This window comes from Mastigoproctus giganteus, chromosome 5 (assembly GCF_048544385.1).
Source record: "Mastigoproctus giganteus isolate SK-2022 chromosome 5, ASM4854438v1, whole genome shotgun sequence".
NCBI classification, from domain to species: domain Eukaryota; kingdom Metazoa; phylum Arthropoda; class Arachnida; order Uropygi; family Thelyphonidae; genus Mastigoproctus; species Mastigoproctus giganteus.
The window spans coordinates 69,200,267-69,224,332 of record NC_143579.1 but is presented as its reverse complement, the minus strand read 5'-3'; the positions used below and the strand labels follow the sequence as shown (position 1 = coordinate 69,224,332).

At 35.8% G+C, this 24,066-nt stretch overlaps 1 protein-coding gene across 1 annotated transcript in view; it reads left to right on the top strand.

Annotated features, from left to right (window-relative positions):
- The window catches only part of CaBP1 (Protein disulfide-isomerase A6 homolog CaBP1), a 160,077-nt gene that overhangs the window by 89,146 nt on the left and 46,865 nt on the right, over positions 1 to 24,066 (top strand). The window contains exon 6 of the mRNA XM_090373276.1: positions 3,771 to 3,920. Coding sequence (XP_090229402.1) covers positions 3,771 to 3,920 — 150 coding nt within the window. The remainder of the gene's footprint in view (positions 1 to 3,770; positions 3,921 to 24,066) is intronic.

Genomic DNA, 24,066 nt, shown 5'->3' with positions numbered 1-24,066 from the left:
TTACTTCAAGGTTAATTTCTTTTTTCTTGTTTAATTAAAGTATATTCAAGATATGCTGAGCTGTACATTTTCTGGCAGATTTAAGTTCACTCCAATTAGGAGTGAACCTAAACTTGCTAGAAACCTGTATACAAAGGCAAATAGGAAAGTTAAGCTCCACTGTTTTATTTTCAAAAGTTAGTGACTTACAGAAAAGAAATTGCCATATTTGCTTGTTTAAGTCACATTTTATTCCAAAATTGATTCTTTTAAAATCAGTCTATAGCTTAAGTGGTTCCTTAAGAAAAAAATTGTCACTGGATTGTCTAGATCTGTATGGGTAAATAGTTTGACCAAGTGATGAAACTTCATGGTTTTATTAAACCATATGTCTGTAGTACTCTTCAAAACTACTGGAGAATTTTGAGAAATCCTTATGGTTTCAATCAATAAAGGGAAAATCACTACCTTCACCTCAAAGTGTTAAGGCCTCTACAGCAACTTTCCAGTTCTTTCTGTTTGTGCAATGGCCATCCATTCAATGCCCACAAACTCCTAAATTTCCCTGTTGTCTTCCTGATTTCCTTTTTGCTCCTCTTGGGTACTGTTCTGTTATTTTCTTAGTCTATCTCTTGTCTATCTGTCTTCGAGCTGTGTCCTACCAAAGTCTATTTCAGTTCTAGTTTTCATAAAAATGCCCTTTCCTGAGTTTGCTGCCTAATCCATGTGTTTCTCTTCATATCCAACAGTCTGATTCCTAATATAATTTGTTCCATACTTTGCTGTATAATTTTCTGCTTCTCTTCCATTCTTTTGGTGAGTGTCCAAGTTTGACTTCAATAAGTCATGATGGAGTATGCATTGGTTCATTATTTTACGTTTCAGACAAATTGGTATTTTGCTCCTCAGTATGAGATTATATTTCCTGAATGCTATCCATTCGAAATTTATTCTTCACATGATTTCCAGCCATTTATCATTGTTACAGCTAATGACTTGTCCAAGATAAGTATATGAATCCACCTTTTCAATTTCTACTCCAACTATTATATCTCTTTTGTGGCATACTTGTCCATTATTACTTTTGTTTTAACTGTATTTCAACTGTTGGCATTTGTGGTGAGTAGACTTGCCTATTACAGCTCTTCATAGCAACATTAAAGAAGTATAGATAACAGGGGATTAAAGGATTAGTGAAGTAGAGCAGGATTTCAAAGGTTATTTAAAATTTTATTTTAATAAGTTTTTTTTTTTTTCCTCCTATAATAGTTTGGTTGTTTTATATTATAAATATAATTTTTTGAAAGTTTTTTTTATTAATAATTAGTAAATTTCATAATGGTTATTACACGATCTGCCATTTAGTCAGAGGGTACCATGACTCATACGGAAATAGCGGTGGCGATTTCCGGATGAGTCAAGATTTTATCCTTTACAGAACCTTTGATATGTATTCCAAGGTCAACCTAGTGGATAATCCTAGCTCACTTGGAGATTCTTTACTTTGTCACTGTTGTAAGGAGTGCACTGATTTTAAGTTTTAAGCACTGATTTTGCAGCTTATTGAATGATTTACTTCTGAATAATTATTGGTAGTTGCAAAATAATGGCTTCTTTTAAAACTGCTAGGAACAGTATCTTGATTTTTGATTGCATTGTTCTGCATCTTGATTCAAAAACTCTGATTACCCACAAGGATAATTGCCATTCTCACACCTGCCAAGAGCTTAGAATTGTAATTTCTGAAATTTATAATTTTTTTTAATTCCTTTATTTCTTATCCAGTTCAGTTCCATAGCTTAAAATATTCTTCCTATGTTACTTATGAGTAAAAGCTTCTCTCTCTCTCTCTCTCTCTCTTTTTCATCCCTCCCACTTTATTCTGGCAATTTCAATTTTGATCCAAATAAATTTAATGACTTCCTGCTTTACTTAATTCTGTTATTTTCTTGCCTTATTTGCCATCTTAATTAAAGATTGTTTATAGAAGAACAAAATAATTAATTACTAATTTGTTCCAGTTGCATATTTAGTGTATGCCATGGTGGGCCAAATAAAATGGTTGAGGTGCACACGACCCCCTCCCCCTTTTTTCCCCTACGATTTTTAGGATTATTAAAATGGTGTATAATGAAAAAATTGTCATAAACAGTTATGTTATTTGTTGTAATATTCATAAATACTCATACATCTAATTAATGTGATTAATAAGAAAAACAAAATACAAATTCAAGATAAATACAATTACAGTATACAATTATAAAAAAAATTAAATCAAATTATTATGCATTGCTATAGGTTTCAATAAATACCTTCATAAAAATAAAATGGTAAATCCTCTCCAAATGTGATTTTCTTCTATCCATCGATTATTCACTGATGTTTGCTTGAAACGCATGATACACTTGCACTGCAATCACATTCTGCAGAACCAAGAGTCCAGGAACCACTACCAACTGCATGCAAGTTCTGCTTGTTTACCAGTGTTGTCAGAAGTTATGCTTGCTTACTGTTTGGCAACACTGTTTAAGTCGTGATATATGGAAAAAATTTAAATGATTCATTAGATGTGCAATCAAAATGTTAAAAACATTATAATCACAGGAAATATAAAAATTACAATTAACATAATTTTATGATATATATTCTTCGGCGGTTCGTTTATTATATATATTTTGAAAACACTGCTGGCTAGAGGTTGCCCAACCTTGGTCTATGCTAAATTTTCATAGTTCCCCAATTTTAATAACTTTTTTTTTTTTTGTTCGATTGATTTTCTGAATTATTTGCAGACAATCTTGAGTTTTGTAAGCAACCCCTCCCAATAACTGCAAACACAAAAGGTGAAGTAGAGCACTTTCACCATTTAACAATTGAAAAGACAGAAGAATTTCTGTTTTGACATTTGAATTTTTGACAGACTTGAATTCTAAATCCTAAATTTTTAGGAAGTATGTATGAAAAATGTGTTCTGAAAACCACAGAAGGAATAAAACAGATTCTTTCTACTTGAAAGATCACTTGCATCACATTCACATCATTTGTCAACTTCAGCATTACTTGCTTCATTGTATCTAGTGAATGGAAATAAATATTTCATAGTTTTAGCAGTACAGAGGCCCAAGTTACTTTCATCAACAAGGGCGGTCTGTAATTGGTAATCTGTGGAGTTGAATTAAGTGGTGCAGAGGGAAACTCTTCAGTTATTCAGTTTAACTTGCCATTTCAAATAGGTGCAACACATTTATTAGCTTTATTTAAGGAATAATGGCATTGGATCGTCAGAATTTTTCCCCCCAATATAAAATGGTACCAAAAGATAAAGAATCCACTAGTAATTGTAAAAATAGTGTACAATAATTCACGATTTTTCAAGCCAAATCCAAAATTACATACTGAAGCATCATAAAAATCTATTAGTATTAGACGTATAATTAATCTCTTCTTCCTGTCCAGTATTAGGCCTAGTGGCCTTTTACATTAATAAATAACAACACAAAAAAAAAATATATATATATGATAAAAATTATTATTAAAAAAATCAAGAGAATACAAAACTCATTCCTGTTTCTTGTAGTCCACCTCCAACTGCGTATAATTTTTATTCTATATTTGTTTTTGTTCTGAGAAATGGTTTTTTGACCCACATAACAGGTAACCAATCTTTACAAAGTGCACGATTTTAAAAAATTCTCATTCTAGATTTTTCATTAGTATAAAATTTTATAATTTATTTATACTTTATTTCCATTTTAATCTCTTATAATATTAAATTTTTTGGAAAATTTTAGATAAAAGGTTTCCCTACAATTAAGTATTTCCCATCTGGAAAGAAAGATGGTAAAGCTGAAGAGTATGATGGAGGACGGTCAGCTTCAGATGTTATAACTTGGGCTCTGGATAAATTATCTGATAGCATCTCTCCTCCGGAAGTTGTACAGGTGAGTTATTAGCATGAGTAGTGATAACCCCAGGGTCCGGAGCTGGATATCATCATTCTTCTCTTCCTTGGTGATTCCCTTCTACTTCTCTCTCTCTCTCTCTCTCTCTCTCTCTCTCTCTCTCTCTCTCTCTCTCTCAGGGTAACTCGGAATTTTTTTGTTGGTGCAGCAAAAGCCTCAGGCTTCCTTGCACCATATGGCTAATGATAATAAAAACAATGCAAGAAAACAAGCTTATACAGCATCAACCAAAAAAACTCCTATTTGACATGTTCATTCCCTCCAATAGTTTTAGTTCAGCCTTGAATTTATTTTAGCTGTCGACTTCCACAACAACAACAGGTGGAAGTTTGTCCCAGTAATCAACCTCCTGGCTAAAGGCAAACTTCTGCACATCTGTTCTGCAACCCTTCTTTCTCAGTTGGAATTTGTGCCCCCCCCTCCACCCTGTACGTAGTCCAAGGAAGAATTCCATCAGCATTGAGCATGTTGAATCCATTTAAAGCCTTAAATGCCTCAATCAGATCACCTCACAGGTGCCCAATTTCCAGACAATGCAATTTTCAGAACTGAAGAGCACCCCTTTATTCCCCTCACTAATCTCGCTGCCCTTCTATGTACTCATTACAGCAGCTCTACATCCTTACTAAAATGAGGCCTCTAGACCTGTATGCAGTACTCAAGATGTGGCATGACCATTGCCTTACACCAGCAGTTCCCAACTGGCAGTTTGCGAACCCCTGGGGGTTTGCGAGTGTTCCAGGGAGTTCACACTAAAAATTCAGTAATGGTGTCTGCTTAGATTTACATAGATATATTATTGTAAACTACAAAATATAACTAATAATACACAATAAAGTGAATTAAAATTAAATAAAAAGTAAAGAATTGCCAAAGAAAGAAACTACATATTACTTAGGTTATTACTTAGTATTGGTAAGGGTATCCAATCCACGTGTTACAAGTTTTGCAGCTCCGCTGAACGAGAAGTTTTTTAGCCTTATTTAGCCGCTTTATTGACCAATTGTTATATTAAATTATTTTCTACAACTAGCTTATAGACCTAGTCAAGATCCTTGTTTTATTCTGAATTGAGACAGCGAGATTTTGGAAGTTAATTAGTACTTAAGTGTCCGCAGATTTACTGTTCGTAACTTGCCGCCATTGTTATGACACGTTATATCCCGAACTAGATAGCGTAAGCTTAGTATAGTATATAATATAATATTATCAATTAATCAGTAAAATCTATTAATCTTGTTAAACTTCATTGTCAATTAAATTGTACTTTTAACTAAATACATCTAACGACTTAGATTACAAACGTAACATAATTAATTAATACATAACTTGATACAGAAGTTATATAAATGGAACTCGTAGATAATACTCGATACTGAAAAATATATACACCTAATTCTGTTTTTACACGATAGATACGTTCCTGAAAAATATGTGTAAAAAAAAAATTCGTGTAAAAAAAAACATTGTATTTATGAAAGAAAATAAGATTGGTTCCGGATCTAAAAAACCAGTAAAAATAATTTCAAAAAAACACATAAAAATATTAGTTTTAAGCTTATTATTTTATTTCAACAAATACACATGTAATAATATGTAATGAAAACGTATTAAAGTAAATTTGTATGCATATGAAATGAAAATAATTCCTCATGAACAAAAAAAATCTGTTTTACACATAACAAGATTTTATTCATTTTCACTTTCTGATAATAAACGGCGCATACGTTTGCGCACAACTGGAATATCACTGCTATCACTAGAAATGTTGTGGACATCGTCTTCTTCCTCTATTAATGAAATTCTTTCTGTGATCTCTTGAGCAAAATCAGCACGAGTCTCCTCTGGTGCTGATGTTTCACCGGTTTTACAAACGAATTCAGTTATTAATCGTTGTGTTCATGTTTTGGTTAGGCCGTTATATAATTCTCTGTAAGCGGCTGTCAACAACTTCAATTCAAGTTGAAACTTCCCTGCACGTTCCTCATTAGGGTCATGTTTGACAAAATGATTACCTAATTTTCTGGCCAGTTCCAGACCTTTTATTAAATCTGCATTTCGAACAGGATCATTTTCTTCATTATCACTACGTTCTGTGGGATAAGGAGTTCCAAAGACAACCTCTAATATTTCATCTTCGCTTAGGGCTTTGTCGGTTAACAATTCATCAATAGCCGACCGGGCTAGCCGGTTGGGTAAAGTACTTGCCTGGTAACCCAAAGGTCGCGGGTTCGAATCCCGCCTCGGGCTTGAATCAAAGTACTGCAAAAACCTTGGGAGGTGCATTATGACCACAGATGCCGATGCGCCAACAACTACCAAAAAAAAAAAAAAAATTCATCAATATCTTCAAACAATAGATCATCGAATCCTACTCTACCAATTTTGTGTGCCATTGTAATGATGTTGGGAAATTCGGTCGTATTAGGGATGATGGGATCTTTGCTTTTTACACATTGTGGCCAAACCGCTTTCCAACACGCATTTAAAGTTGCTGGTTTTAATTCAGTTAACGCTAATCCAACTTGATTGATACAATCCATAATTGAGAATTTCTTGCACACATCAATGACTGTTAGTGTTTCGTCATTCAGTTTGTCCAAAACGTGTTGGAGTGTTCGTTTTACGTAGTATATTTTAATTGTCGCAATTATACCTTGGTCTAGCGGTTGTATCAAAGATGTAGTATTAGGTGGTAGAAATAAAATTTGTACATTTGGGTGTTCCAAGACAGGATGGCCGGGTGCATTGTCAACAATCAGAAGAACTTTAAATTCGAGACCTTTCAAATTCATATAACGTCTGACTTCTGGGACGAAACATTTGTTGAACCATTCTGTAAAGATAGTAGTGGTCACCCAGGCCTTCTTGTTTGCCATCCAGTGAACAGGCAGTTTATTGATATCTACACCTTTCATTGAACGTGGGTTTAGGGCTCTATTTACCAGCAGTGGTTTCGACATACGATCTCCTGAAGCGTTGGAGGAAAATAATAAGGTCACACGATCCTTAGCTACCTTAAAACCACCAACAGTTTTCTGCGATTTGGCTACATACGTTCTGTTCGGCATTCGTTTCCAGAAGAAACTAGTTTCATCTACATTCCACACTTGATCAGGAGTGTATCCTCCATCTTCAATAATTTTTGCAAGTTCCTGCGGGAATACTTTAGCAGCCGATTCATCTGCAGATGCAATTTCAACTTTAATTTTTATATTATGAAGAGCATTCCTTTTAAGAAACCCTGTCATCCAACCTGTACTGGCAGAAAATTCATACTTTCTGTTTAACTGAGATGAAGTGCTTGGCTCCTTTTCTTTAATCTGTCTGTAAATTCTTAGTGCTGTTTGCTTGATGGCATTTCCATCTCCTGGTACTCGTTTTTGTGACTGATCTTCTATCCATATTACCCAGAGCCTTTTCCATTTTTTTCCTTGACAATATCTCTTGTATATGATGATGAATTAACATTTATTTTTGTTCCAGAACATACCGACTTCCTAATTGAAGCTTCATTTTTCTTAATAGTTCTTACGGTAGCTTCTTATACACCAAAATGCTTTCCTACAGACGTAGCCCCTTGTCCAGTTGCAAGATGATCTAAAATTTGAATTTTAAGTTCCAAAGAAATCGCTTTCCTTTTCATTTTGGTAATAGGCGAATTATTCAACATTATATAAGGGCTACCGAAAAATATCTCAGTTATAATTAATAAAAAAAAGGTATGAAAAATTTGTAAACGTACAATTTATTGACTATCGGCAAAATTAATAAATTTATGTGCACAAATTTCACTAAAGATTCTTTCACTTTGAAATAGAGCTTACTACTAAATGTCTTCCGAAGATACAATGAACGAATACCGTAGATATGCAAAAAAATTCAATAAAAACGTTGATGATTCATTGATACCTAGATGTACACATTAGTAAACAAAAGCACGCGTTTCAAAACGCACACACTAGCTGTTATCCAATCTATTGGTGCGTGTAATATACAAATGATACTAATATGCCACAAATAAAAAAATTTCTTAGAATTTAGGCAAAAAAAAAATTCATAGAAATCGTGTTAAATCAAAATAACTTGTGTAAAAAGAGAATGAAATATTTATTTTGAATTCGTGTTAAATCAAATTCGTGTAAAAAAAGTTCGTGCAAAAACAGAATTAGGTGTATAGCGTTTATAACTGCGTTGGGATACAAGTTTAGGGTTATAATTTTGTACTGAAATTGAAATTAAATCGAAATCATGACTGAGACCAGACCAGCAAAGCAAAAGGCTCAAGCTAATGGGAGTGTTGTGGCTCGGGGGAGAACTGAGGGGGGGGGGTGCAGTTTCCCTCTGAATCACGGCCTTTTAAAATGCACCGCTTGCTTGATGTTTGTGGAGCAATCGGGTACGGGACATGATATTGCCATGGGGGATGTCTTTGTGTGCGCGTGCAATGTAAGGAGTGTAAAGAAATCGGGCGACAACTCAGCATTGTTATGAGCCTATATGAGAGCTTGAAGGACATGGTGGATGCCTCCAAGGATCTAAATTGAGGAGCCCATCAAGCTCTCAGCTGCCCACATCAATGCCAAAGCTTGCACTTGATCATCACGTAACACAGTGGCAACCCCCAAGGCAGAATGCTCTGGTCCCACAGGAACTAGTAGTTTTTGGTGACTATTGTCAGGGAAACTAGGAACATGCTATGTAAAAAGAATAGGTGGAACAGAACCAGGGGTATGTCTGCCAGGGGCAAAGGTTGATGTAGAGAGGATATCATCTTTTAAGGGCACAAAAGGTGATATGGTTGTACACGTTGGCACTAATGATATTAAGAGTAGGAGACCGGCAGAATTAACAAGTACCGGTTGCTGTTGAAAAAAAGCCGTGAATTTGGGTTGAATTTGAAAGTGTCTGCAATTCTGCCCAGACACGATAGGAGGGAGTATATGATGAGAGCCTTGTCGATCAATTCGGCCCTGGAAAGATTGTGCAAGGCTCAGGGGATAGAATTCTTTTTAGCCTGGTCTGTACTTGTTAACAGGAGAGACTGCTTCTACGGGGATGTGATACACTTAAATAGAAAGGGTGCAAGAATATTTGCTGATGCTATCGAGGCAGTGTTAGGTGGGTTGGAAAACTGCTAGCTTTGGGGGATACAATGACTAATAGATTAACAGTAGCCACTGGCAGAGGTGAAAGTGATTCTTGCACTGCTTCTATTGGAATGAGCAGCAGCCTGGAAAACAAGATGCAGGGTATTTCAGAGACTGCTGGGAGTCTGTGGTACAAGTAAACACATGGGTTGTGTTAGAGTAGCTAAGAATAGGAACAGGTGCATGTATACTTGCGTGTACACCAATGCTAGGAGTTTGGTAAATAAATTTGAGGAATTTGAGGTATTGCTCAAAATATCAAAGGCTGATATTGTTGGGATATCAGTGACGTGGTGTCACGCAGATATAAGGAATGCAGAACTGGAATTGGGGGAGTACAATGTGTACAGAAAGGATAGACAGTTTTCTGACCCACCTAATGTGTTGATAGCATCAGCAAATATTCTTGCACCATTTCTATTTAAGTGTATCCCATCCATATAGAAGCAGTCTCTCATGTTAACAAGCAGAGATTGAGCTGAAAAAAATTCTACCCCATGAGCCTTGCACAATTTCTCCAAGGCCTAATTGATATGATAAGGCTCTCATGTACTCCCTCCTGTCATGCCTGGGCAGAATTGCAGACACTTTCAAAATTTTACCTTAACTCGCAACTTTTTTCAATATTGCCTTGTACTTTCTTAAGCAAGGCTGCAGATCTCTTACTCTTAATCTAATTAGTGCCAGTGAGTACAACAATCTCACCTTTTGTGCCCTAAAAAGATAATCTGCTTTACAATGTCATCAGCTTTTGTCCCTAGCAGACATCCTATTCCACCTATTCTTTTTGCACAATATATTTTGCTTTTCCCTGATGGATTAATTCATTTTAATGTATTTATGAATATACAGGGTGGTTATATTTAATGTGTGGCCTATGTAACAAACCACATTGTCCTGAAAAATATTTGATATTTGGAACTGACAGATCTAGGCCATATGGTGATGAAAGGAGCCCAAAAAAAATTCTAAAAAATGATTTGGTGCTATATTCAGCCACACAACTCATATGGTGTAGTTTGACCTCTAGGTTGTCATGATAAATTCTTTGAGATGTGATAGTATATTTGCATTGTGCACTGGAAGCACAATACACCATAATCAACTGTTGCCTAAAGTATATCATAGGGAAAGTTGGCAGCATCCCTTGTAATCATTTCCTTCAGGTCAGTCAGTCAACAAGAGAGTGAATATTGCTTTTATAAACCCTCTTTTTCCCAGAAAGAATTGAGGTCAAGAGAATGATTTGGCCAAGCATTGGCAGAATGCTGGGAAATATTTTCATCATCAAATGTGGTATCGAGCAACTTTTTTACTGGCTGAGCAGTGTGTGTGGAACTTAATCCTTTGTAATAACACTTGTCCAAACCTTCCCTATTGAGGGTAAGGAATCATGTAGTGTTAGAGATGATTACTCTAGTGTTTGCCCATAGTGGTACTTATTTCAGGACTAAGCTCAAACTTCCTCAGAGAAAAAAAAATGGTGGTTATAAAATTTGTGGATCAGCACCAAACAGTATCATGATCATTGGAGTGGAACTTTGAATAACCTATAGAGGTAGTATACTCATTACATGACACATACGGATATTCACACTACTGTTCTGCTGTGCTGAAAATGAGTCAAGATATTTCAAGGTTACACAGTCTACCTCTGTCCTAGCTAGAAACTGTACAGTGAAGTTGGTGTGTTATTGGAGATCATGTGGTGGTAACTCATGCAGCACTTAGATCTTGTAAGGAAACTATTGCAGAAGGAATCAAAACATTTTGTGGGCTGTTGCCCATGGAATCTAATTGTCCCCAGTGCTATTGGACAAGAAACACCCTTCTCCCTCCTGCTTGAGATGAGCTAATTGGAATGCAGGTTTAAGGGGCCCTAAGAATTCTTTAAGTCATCAACTGGATTTGAACCCAGATCTCTATCCATATGAGTTGCAAGTGTAGAGATGATTCTGCTATCATGGACTTGCTTCAGCATTATAAAATGCCTAATGCTATGTTGTTTTTGCAAGGAAGCTGGTAGAGTGCTTTGCTGTAAGCTTTCAGGCCTATGCAATTTAAATTCTCAAAAAAAAAAAAAATAAAATAATAAAATAATAAAAACAGCACAGAGAGGAAGTCATCCATGCACTTCATTATTTTGAAAGGCTATATAGTATTGGCTTTTTTATAATTTCAGTGTTATAACTTATTTGGGATGTTATGAAGTGTACATTAAGTAAATAGCATATGAAATCACAAAATAATATCTTAATAAATGTGTAGGTATATATAGAAAACATGCTAGAGATATCTCAAAATATGCAAGGCGGATCTGGTTTTTAAGAAATACTGAATGGTTCTCTGTAGCCACTATTCACACATGCTTGGATGCAACATTACAGATTCGAAAAAAATAGTAGGATCTGTAAATTTATAGCCCATGTTGATTTAACCCTTGCTAGCTTTTTCTTGTGAGGAATACTGAAGGTGTTCAGAAATAGAACACACACAGAGAGTCAAACTTGGTTATAACGAGCACGGAAATAACAAGATTGTGGCTGTAACGAGCAAAAAGCCATAATGATTTTAATTTGTGCGTATTCCCATACAATCACTCACTCACTGTTATAACAAGCATACTGCATGGATATACCAAACAAATTTTGGTAACTATTTAATTGCTTGGGGTCAAAATCCAAATTCTTGGAATAAACAAAAATGAAAAGGGAGACTTATCTTTTATGACCACCCCGCATCACATCGGAGTAACGGCTGGTTTATAACCTTGTTCTTACGGGGATGCAGACTATACAATAGTGCATTGGCATTCTGCTTGTTGCATTACCCTATTTACAGATTGTCTTGTATTCACTGAACCATAAATTTATCTCAGGCATTTGACTCCATACAGCATAAGGCAATGTTTCGGGCACTGGCAAATGCATATACCCCATATATTATGAGTTTGAAGAAAATATATGCGAATGCTACCTCCTTTATTAGACTAGACAAAGAGAGTAGAAAATTTAAAATTGAGAAAGGAGTTCGACAAGGAGACCAATATCTCCGAAGTTGTTTACTGCTGCCCTTGAGGCTTTCAGGAGATTGGACTGGTCACAGAGAGAAGTGTGAATAGAGTGCCTAAACCATTTATGATTTGCAGATGACATTAATCATAAGCCACGATTCCAAAGAATTAGAGGAAAATCTTAATCAGTTATGAAGAGTTAGTAAGGATCTTTCAGACTAAAGATGAATATGACTAAAACAAAAGTAATGATGAACAAGTATGCCACAGAAACGGGTATAATCAATTGAAGGAGCAGTAATTGAAAAGGTGGATTCATATACTTATCTGGGACAGGTCATTAGCTATAATAATGATGAGTGGCTGGAAGTCAAGGGAAGGATAAATTTCGGATGGATAGCATTCAGGAAATATAGTCACATCATCATCAGCCATTTTTAATCCACTGCAGGATGAAGGCCTCTCCAGCAACTTTCCAGTTCCTTCTGTTTTGAGCACTGGCCATCCATTTACTACCTACAGACTCATGAATTTCATCTATCGATCTCCACCTTTGTCTTTAAGGTGTCCTAACTCCTCATGGGTACCATTCTGTTATTTTCTTAGTCCATCTGTCCTGTCTTCGAGCTATGTGTCCTGCTCAAGACCATTTTAGTTCTTTAGTTTTGATAAGAATGTCCTTAACTTGAGTTTGCTGCCTAATCCATATGTTTCTCTTCTTATCTAACAGTCTGATTCCCGATATAATTTGTTCCATTCTTCACTGTGTAGTTCTCAGCTTCTCTTCCATTCTTTTGGTGAGTGCCCAAGTTTCACTTGCATAAGTCATGGTGGGGAGTATACATTGGTTCATTATTTTATGTTTCAGACAAACTGGGATATTGCTCTTCAGTGTGTGACTATATTTCCTGAATGCTATCCATCCAAAATTTATTCTTCTCTTTACTTCCAGCGTTTATCATTATTACAGCTAATAACTTGTTCCAGATAAGTATGACTCCACCTTTTCAATTACTGCTTCTTCAATCATTATTTCCCTTTCTATGGCATACTTGTTCATCATTACTTTTGTTTTAGCCATATTCATCTTTAGTCCAAAATCCTTACTAACTGTGCATAACTGATTAAGATTTTCCTCCAATTCTTTGGGATCGTGGCTTATGACCACAATGTCATCTGCAAATCGTAAATGGTTTAGGTACTCTCCGTTCACATTGACTCCTTTCTGCGACCAGTCTAATCTTCTGAAAGCTTCCTCAAGGGCAGCAGTAAACAGCTTCAGGGATAGTGTCTCCTTGTCGAACTCCTTTCTCGATTTTAAATTTGCTACTGTTTTTGTCTAGTCTAATAAAGGAGGTAGCATTCTCATATATTTTCTTCAAAATCATAATATGTGGGGTATCTATGCCTTGTCTTTCCAATGCCCGAAACATTGCCTTATGCTGTATGGAGTCCAATGCCTTTTTCATAATCCACAAATGCCAGGCATAATAGTGTTTTATATTCATTTGTGTGAAGGTGATCCATAGTTGAGAATCCTGTCCTAAAGCCAGCTTGCTCTTGCGGTTGATTCTCATCAAGTATTCTTTCTAATCTGTTAGTAATGACCCTTGTGAACAACTTGTAGATGTGGGATAACAAGCTAATTGGTCTATAATTTCTATTGATTGCATTATTCCACTGCTTAGGCATCACACCTTTTCTAATGCACTTTGTGAAGAGCCTTGCCAGTTTTTGTGTTATGTCTCTTCCTCCCAATTTTAACAACTCTACAGTAACTTCATCTTCCCCCAGGGCTTTCCGATTCGTCATTTTCTTCAATGCATGTTCTACCTCATCAGGAAGAATATCGGGTATGTTGTATGTGTTGCTAATTTGCAATCCATCTTCCTCACTGCTGGCATCGTTCCCTCGCTCCTTGTATAATTCTGTATAGTAGTCTTCTGCTATTTGAATTATGCCTTCTCTGCTGTTTATAAGTACATCATCGCTATTCTTCAGTTTCAGTATCATTTGTCTTTCTGTATTACTGCTCATGGCTGCTGATTTAAATCCTTTGTTTTCCCTTAATGCTTGTTCTACTTTGCTTGTGTTAAATCTTATGTCCTCTCTGAGTCTCTTTCTAATGGCTTTGCATAACTTAGTATACTCAATTTTTTCTTTGTCAGTGTTTATCTTGCTGTTCATTTTTTTGCCTTCGGTTCATCATAAGTGTTTCTTGACTAATTTTTTCGTCTTTGGATCCCTTTTTCCCTATAGGTTTCTTGGGCTTTATCACTTTCAGAAAGTTGTAATATTCCTCGTTGATATCTTGGTCCTGAGCAGTCTGTAGAAGCTCAGTTTTTCTTAAGTTCCAGTACATACTGCTTTTTCTCCTCTTCTGTTATCTCAAAGACCTTTGTATTATTTACTCGTGTCAGTTTTTTCCTTTCCTACATCTATATCGTGTACATCTTACCATTCTGTGATCACTTCCAACATTTACCTTATTCAGGACGGTAACATCATTCACAATATATCTTCTGTTAGTGAGGATGAAGTAGATTTCATTAGTTGTTAAATCCATTTGGACTCTTCCATGTCCACTTTCTGTTTACCCTTTTCTTGAAAAAAGTGTTCATTACTGACAATCCTTGAGATTCTGCAAATTCCACAAGTCTTTCACCTCTTATTTCTTTCAACAATTCCATAATTTCCTATAGTTCCCCTTTCTGCACTGTTTTCTCTTTTTCCCAACCTTAGCATTGAAGTCCCCCATAATAATAGTGTAGTGGGTTTTCTGCTCATCTAGAAGACTCAATTTCAGTGTACATTTCTTCAACCTCGTCATCATCATGGCTCAATGTTGGTGCATAAATCATTATAACCTTTAGCTTGTACCTCTTAGAAATTGAGTATTAGTCTTGACACCCTTGGTGATGTACTTTTGAATTCCAAAATGTTGTTTTTTAAATCTTTATGGACCAGAAACCCAACTCCATCTTTGGCTGAAACAAGTGATCTTGTTTCAGCCAAACCGATGATATTCCAATTCACATTTTCTAATTCCTTTTCCAGCTCTAATATCCTGTCTTCACAGATGAGTGATCTTACGTTGTAACAGGCCAAGTTCAGTTTCTGTGCATGGCAGCCTGGTCATACCCATAGATTCTTAGCACCCTCTGCTTCCACTCTGATCCCCTCGCTGCCGTAAGAGGGGGAGTGAAAGCTGCTGGGAACTGAGGGCCATTTGTTTTGTCCTGCTGTCATATGCTGGAGAGTTTGGTCTTTTCCTCTTCACGCTGACCAGGCGTCTTGAAGAGAACCACTACGTGTTCGTTGCCACCTAAGTGACATAACAGGACTTACCGTCGAAGGTGTGTATGAGTGGATTTTAGGGAGGCAGGCCATCCGGACTTCTCCTAAATCTTCTGTAATAGAGAGATATTGGATCCATCAGTGTTTTAGGCTGAGTGTCTGATAACACATAGGATACCTGTTCCCCTCTAAGCCCCTATATATATAGTCACATACTGAGGAGCAATATCCCAATTTGTCTGAAACATAAAATAATTAACCACTGTACACTCCTCACCATGACTTATGAAAGAGAAACTTGGGCACTCACCAAAAGAATGTAAGAGAAGCTGAAAACTACACAGCGAAGAGTGGAATGAATTATATTAGGAATCAGATTGTTGGATAAGAAGAGAAACACATGGATTAGGCAGCAAACTCATGTAAAGGGCATTCTTATCAAAACTAAAGAACTGAAATAGACTTTGGCAGGACACATAGCTCAAAGACATTGAGAGATGGACTAAGAAAATAACAAAACGGTACCCAAGAGGAGCTAAGAAAAACCTAGAAACAACTGAGATGGACAGATGAAATTCAAGAGTTCATGGGTAGTAAATGGATGGCATGGTGCAAAACAGAAGGAACTGGAAAGTTGCTGGAGAGGCCTTCATCCTGCAGTGGATTTAAAATGGCTGATGTCCATTTTGACATACGTCTACACGTTAGTAAAGCTTTTGACCCCATCCCTCATAGAAGGCTGTTATGTAAACTGGAAGATATTGGAGTTACTGATAAGATATATGCTACATCACAGGCTGGCTAAAAGATTGGAAACAGACGTGTCATAATAAGTAGGATCCTTTGGGCTTAGTGTTTGGGTCCTATACTGTTTCTAATTTTTATAAATGGTATTGAGGGTATCCAAGGGAAGCTCTCAGTTTGCTGTGATTTTAAAGTGGAAATAGTGGCTAATGGTCCAAGCCATGATGCTTCTAGAAGACTAGGATCTGTTGCATATTTGGTACAAAAAATGCAACTAATGTTTGATGTTTCTAAAAATGTTTGTGCACCTTGGGAAAAGAAATATTTGTCACATAAGCCAGTTGGAGAGAAACTAAAAGTAGTTCAAGATGAAAAAGACTTGTTAAACTAAAGATGGAAATTTCTTACTTAGAGTACTACTAAGTAAGAAAGAAAGATTTAATAAAGACACTTCCACTTGACTTATTTTATTTTTTTTATTTGGTATAAAAAGGACAGTTGGTACAATTTGACCTCAAACAGCCCACTAACTATATAACATGTTTTTAATAAGAAACTAGTATTTAAAAATATGAAATTAACTTAAATGACCCAGCCAATTCCTTCAACCAGTTAACATTGTTATTCATTGTTTAATTATTTTATCTTAGTTTATTTTATCTTATAGCTTCCAAAATTTTTTTCCTTTTTTTTTTGTTTTGGTAATTTGTTTTAGGTTAGATTATTATCATCCCCTAGGTTTGGAGATGTTGCTTGTATTTAAGATCAACTCTATCCAGAGTTTCAGTTTTGCAGTACCAGTACATTCTGTACTAATTTCTCTTCTGCTTTCCAGAGATTAGAGTATCAAAGCTGGGGTTTAGTTAGTTTAAGTAATTTCTGTGTAGATTAGTGTAGACATTTATTTTTCTCTAGGTTTGGTATAATGTGATTTGTATTAGTTTAAGCTTATCTAAAGTCACAGATTTTCAGCCTGAACTCATTCAATTCTGTTTTCCAAGGTTAGAGAGTAGTGCAATCACATGGATTTAAGATTATCTCAACAGAGGTCTGAGAGGTCAGTGACATTATCCATAACCTGCTGTTCTTCCCATTCAGTTGGTTCCATAGTGGGTATTATCAGGTTCCAGAGTATTTGAAGCATTCCAGACACTTCTCCAAGTAGAATTCCTCAGTGTGGTACAGTTTGATCTCCTATATTCAGGTTGTGGAATTCCTCCCAGTAAAATTGATTTAAGTCCAGTTAAAGAATTTCCAAACTGGCACATGATTATATTGCATAAACCTCTCTGCATCCTGTCTAGTAAGGTATACATGTTTAATGATTAAGGGTAATTCTGAATTTAATCTTAAACTCTAACTATAATATCGGGGTTATGTCTTAATGTAATAGTGAGTATCAGTAACATGACAACTCATGCATATAGCCTCTTCATGTACAAGCTGTGAGCAAATTGAGTACAGTCAGTCCTTGTATAGCACGATAGTTGTGTTCGTAGAAACCATTGTTCAATTTAAATAACGGGCCCTATGGGAAAAATATGGTTAGGTACCAACCATCCAAGATTGAACACACATCTCGGCATTGCCTCATTTAGATCTGTTGCACGTGCAATATCACATGGTCTTTCATTTTGCTCAGTGTTTCACAATATATTTTTTTTTCTCTATCGACAGAGGTGGAGTGGCCATAAGCCTTACTGGGCAAACCCCGGCCCATCGGAGGCCAGAAGACTATAGGGGCTGGTGTGATTTTGGCCATAAATACTAGTATGAGGTGGCGCCTCCATAGCCAGGTGTGCAGGAGCAACAGTGCGTAGCACACGCTTCTTGATTAGACCGGGGTTTGAGCCCCATGACCACCAAATACGGAGGATGCGGAAAGGTCAGGGAATGACCACCACATATCCACGGGGCAATATGACCTTAGTTGCTAATGCTCCTAAAAACCAAACCTCAAACTAGTATGAGGCCGGTACAAATTTTCCCGGGTAACAATTTTTGACTCAGTCTGCCTCTGTCTATCGCTATTGCTTTTCTTTTTCTCTCAGAATCTGTATTGTCTTCACCAGGATGCTTCCTTTTAAGTATTTTACTCATTTTTAGGGAATAAAGCAAAATGAGGAGACACGCTTGATACACATAAACAAAGCTGTGTGCGTGTAGCAACTGAACAAACACTGTAAAGGCAGACACACACTATTAACACCTCACTAGCTAACATTTTACTAAAGCACATTTCTGGGGGTTACTACCATAAAACAATTTCCAGTTACATTTCTGCTAGTGGAATCTGTTATAAACTGGTAGTAAACTCGATCTAATTGCATTTGTGATGATACCAATAGCTGGAATTGTGTGGGTTTTTACGTTATTATGGTGAAATATGTTTCCCCTTCACTGATATAAAAAACAAATACATTTTCAGAATTTTCTATTCATTCCTATTGTGTTGCATTCAGTTGGGGTGAATCTGCATTTGACTGCCATTTCTTGTAAACACAAAGGCGAATCATGCATAACTGAATTCGGTTCATGTTATGTACGATATCGTTCCCCTATTTATAAATAGTGTATGATCGAATTCGTGTACTGTAAACATGTGTTATACGAGGACTGACTGTATGCTACTTAGTATATTGATCTCATTGTGGAGGCACTGCTCCAGTGAAGTGTATGCACAGAAATATTTTTAGTTATCTTTTGAGAGGAAAGTATTCATTTTCTCATTCACTTGCCAAGTAATTACGAAACACTGCTGGATGTGAACACTGTTTAGTAAACTTTAGATAATTTAATTCATGCTATTAACTGATGATTTTAACCTTGAAGAAAGGTTTGTTATTTTTGTGTTTTTTTTCTGATTAAATCAGCAAGTATCCTTACCAATGTTGCATAAAATCTGGGTTTAGCCTCCATTTGGAGTCTCATTGGTGGGCAGGTTGGCATTGTGAAGACATGAGCAACTCGGTGATTAGATATATCCATCATATGTGAGGTGCAAGATGGTGCATTAAGTCAAGTAGACATGATTAATTTCAGGGCAAAAGTCTTGAGCTATGAAAACTGTCTAAAGTCATTGTACATGCTGGGCATAGCCATGTATGTTGCTATGAACAAACTGGGTTTGCAGCTCTTAGGCTTCAGACAAAGTTATTTGTTATACAACTTTACAGTCCTAGAGATGCTTAGTTAAATTGTACACTATAAGATTATGGCTTGGTTGTGAGAAGGTCTCTTTGTCCTAAACCAAAAATTATGTGATGTGGAAAGTTATGAAAGATTTTTAATTGTAATTTGTATGATTTATGTGGATATGAGTAACATGGCTGATTCTGTTTGTTATACCTAGGATAAATATAAATGGTACAGGGAGAATTGGGTGATTGATATTCCTTTAGGATTTTCTCATCTCCAGAAAAATCTCAGAGAATATTTATTGGGCGACAAATCTATAAGCTTTTTTAGTTAAAAGGTGTCTGGCTTACAGCTATACTGAAGAATGCTGTATATTCAGGAGCCTGTCTGCACACATGTCCATATAAGGGACATAACTACAAACACTTCATGCTTAAGAATGAAAGCCCTACATGTATTGTCTGGGTATAAAGTGTGTGATCCTTTCTCAGAGAGAAAACTGAGAATACAGTTCATCTAATGTGATAGAAGTATTGGTTGTTTAAAGTTGGAATCTGCTTAGGTTGTATATTGCAAAAGTCAAATTATGTTAATTTATATTGGAATGTTTTGGTTTACACACTTAGGGTAGGATGATAAACCATTTTTAAGGTTCTTTATGCTGTTTGTCTGTATATAAATTGGTGCTACAAATTTATAGGAACTGAATTTTGCTAACTTTGGAAATTTAGCTGAATTGTTGATTGAAGTGGGTTAGTGTACTGGCAGGCAAAATTAAATGTAAGGGAACATTTCACCTTCTGAGAATTTTGAACATAAGTTAAGGGGTTTGCAAGTTTTTTGATCACTTGACCATGGATGATAGGATGGGATTTAAAATCTGGGCTTACCAGCACGTTTTTGATAAAGACCTAAAGGAAAATCTGGCCGTCTCCATGGGACAAGGATGGAAACCAAATGATTGCATATTCTGTAATCATAAAGGATAAGAGGCTGGCTAGTCACTCCATGCAACACAGTGCTACACTACAGTACATTAACATTGTTACATTGATTGACCCATGTCAAGTAAACACACACACACACACACACACACACACACACACACACACACACACACACACACACACACACACACACACACACACAGGAATTGCCATAGGTTGGCTGGGATAACCTTAGCCCAATAAATAAGTAAATGAATGAATAAGTAAATAAATCTATTTTGCTTCACTGTAGGGCAGCACAGTATTAGTGCTTTCGGTGGCAGTATTTCCACCCCCCCCCCTAGTGACTAATTAGGTCACTGAAAGCTTAAATTTTTATATATGACCTGGTCTTGGTGCATTATAGCCTTAGTTGCTAATGTGCCAATAAAAACCAAACCAAAAGCCAGTATTCCCAAATAATTGACTTTTTATCACCATGGTGGTTGTAGGGTTTTAGGTGCATCAGCAACTTTGCACCATATTGTACCACTGTGTATTATGCAAGCTGAAAAATCCAGTTAATTTGTCGGTAAGGGCCTACTTCTCTGCCAGAGATTGGCTAATTACAGCCTTAATTGAAGAGAACTTTAGCAATTCTTCCAGTCATAGATGGGAATTGAATCCAGGCCTCTCTGGATGAATGACAAGTGGCAAAACCACTATACTGCCACGGAAGATACCATGATTTTTCTAACAGTTACAGTGGGCTCTTCAGTGAGAGATATTTCGTTAATGTCATTACCACCCCATTATACCTATGTATTATGGTAAATTGTAAAACTTTCTGCTAGTAGCATAAATCTTGCCCTTGGTTTTCAAAAGTTGACCCCTTCCCCCAGCCATTTTTTTTTTTTTCCTGTTTTAGTCTACCCATATGCAACAAGCTTCATTTTATTTTCTATAATAGGAGAGTGCTATGTTAAATACTAATAATCCACTTGGTAAATGATAATTTGATAGCTCTATTAATCTTTTTTTTTTTTTTTACTAGAAAAAATAAATGGGCTACTCTCACCAGTTTTCAAAACTATTGTAAATGTAAAAACTGCTATTACTTTTAAACACCATTGATAGATGACAGCATCCAACTGCAGAGTTTCAAGATAATCTGTATATATACAAACATTACTTGCCAGTACTGCTTTGACAGAACCTTGAAAATGTAAATTTGCATGAATACTTGCAAAAAGGTTAAAGTAGTTAATCCTCTAGTGCTGTTTCCCCAACCTTTATATAACTGGGACTGGTTATTTACAGTACCATGTTTTGCAGTCCACAGATAATAATGCATTTAAAATAAATGATAAAAATGAACAAGCTTTCACTCTTATAATCTTGTTATGTTCCCTGTATAGCCTTTACATAACTAAGAGAACTAATGTAACTGATGATGTCATTTAATATCACACAGCAACTTTATGCCATTATGAGAAGAGAACATTTTTGTCTTTGAATCTCAGTTTGACATTGAGTATTTTGGTATTTGTTTTTGAAGAAAACCAAAGAGCCAAAACAAGTTTCAGACTTATACTGTGACTTGCTGCATTCATGAATTTTGCCAGATGATAATAGGATCATGCAATTATTTGTATATTTTCTAAAGACCTACCCCTCACACACACACACACACACACAAACTGTTACTGGGCTGCAGGCCACACATTGGGAAGTGCTGCTGTATAGTGAATGTGCCCAAAAGTCTTATAAGCAGGTGCACTATTTTACCTGTTTGACAATGCTTATTTTTGAAAGAAATTGTTTAAGTGGTGTACCTTATTCTATTCTTTATTTTTACACTATAAGAACAAATATTTTATTACAGCAGTCTTATTTAAAAAAAAAAAAAAAAAATGTTTGATAAGTTTATAGCCTCTCATTGAAAAGGTTTTTTTACGTTTGTGATTTCATGGAAAGTTTGAGCTCATAACTTACAATGCTTGAAGGTCCTACATAAATGGAAAAAATTGAACAGTGTTGTAATACAACCTCTTTACAAAAAAGGTTATTGGGTAAGGATATTCATGAAGACATGGTAAATACATTAGTTTGCACTATCATATACAACTGTCAAGAGTTGGGTGGCTGAATTTAAATGTGGCAGACTCAGCACTGAAGATGAATAGCACAGTGGATGTCCATCAACAACTACTCCAGAAAATATCAAAGTTCATCATATGGTGATGGATAATCACCAAGTAACCGTTAGAGAAATTGCAGTTACTAATAGGCATCTCAGTTGAATGGTGCAAAACAGTCTCTCAAATAAATTGTATCACAAAGGTTTCTGCATGATGGATTCCATTGCCTTTTGACACCCAGTCAGAAATGTCTTATTAAAAACTGGAAAGCAACGTTTTGCTCATTGTCAAGCAGATTTTGAAAACTTTCTGGCCAGATATGTAGCTGTTAATGAAAAATGGCTTTATAACTACCAACCAGAATCAAAGCTGCTGTAATCAAAATAAATGGAAGCTTGCTTATTTACTACCTCGGCAGAAGGCTAGGTCAGGCCCATTGGCTTTACAAGGTCATGACATCTGTCTCCTGGGATTTAAAAGTATAGCAGTGGTAAGTTATCTTCCAAAGAGATAAACAATATATAGACAATTTTGTGCTAACTCTAACCAAATTGAGGTGCAGCCACGTCAAAGACTATGAAAGCTTACCAAAGTGTTTTCATCAGAACAATGAATCTGTTCCCACATCAGTTGTTGCCATAGCATCAATTCATCAGGCTGGCTACAAACTGTTGCCCTAACCAACACTTGCAACACCTGCCCCCATCTGACTTCCATCTATTTTTAAAACTGAAAAACAACTCGTCTAAAATAAATATGGATTTAGCTGATGAGGTTGTGGTAGCTACACGCTCATTTTTTTTTTTCAGAGGCTTGAAGAATGTGACTAGGATCATGAATCTGGAGACTAGAAACTTCTCAAACAACCCTCATATTTCCCTGCCTACCTCACAAAAAAATAAATTCAAAACAAAACTTCACTGGACAATAATACACGAACAGCCAAGTGCTGTTCTTGTTTTTTCTGGGTTTTGCATTTTTGCAAACCTGAATTTTACAGAATTTTTACTGCTGTATTCCAAAAAAAATTTATAAAATCAAAATTGAAGACCATACTAGAGGTATATTTAAAAAAAAATTCACACCATTAAAATTCTAAGAGATATTATAATATTTAATTTCCCATGTTCAGTTGGATTCTGTAGTATGGCACACTGCAGTTAAGAAATGCATGCAATGAATTATTTAAGATAAATTGCTTGTCTTTTGCATGGTAAAGTGAAAGGGAAAATAGCCTGTAATTTGGATTATTTTTCAGAGTAGATTATAGGATAGCCAAAATTAATATAGCAGATAAGATGCCACATTAGCAGCAAGGATTCTAATTGTGAAATCCCTGCTGCTATATGTATTTTTTTTTGTTATTCTAGACCAGTATTATAATTCCATGACAAATTGAGTAGAGAAAAACACTAAGATTTCATCATTAAAAAGAAAATATTCTATAAAATTTTTGATAAGACTGAATTCATATTGGTCTGTAGTTTCAAGAAGCAGACTTTTTTTTTTTTTTATATAATATTTATAAGAAACAATGTCAAAGAATTGTGACAGCTGAAGGTCACTCACTTGGCATTTCTGCTCCATAGAAATGCTGTGGAAGAGAAAGCTTAGTGAATGACTTAAGCTATCTGTTATGTTTCCTCACTATTACAGAAGATACTTGTTTATTCTTAGACATGTGTAATGTGAATAAATTTATATTAGTATTTCATT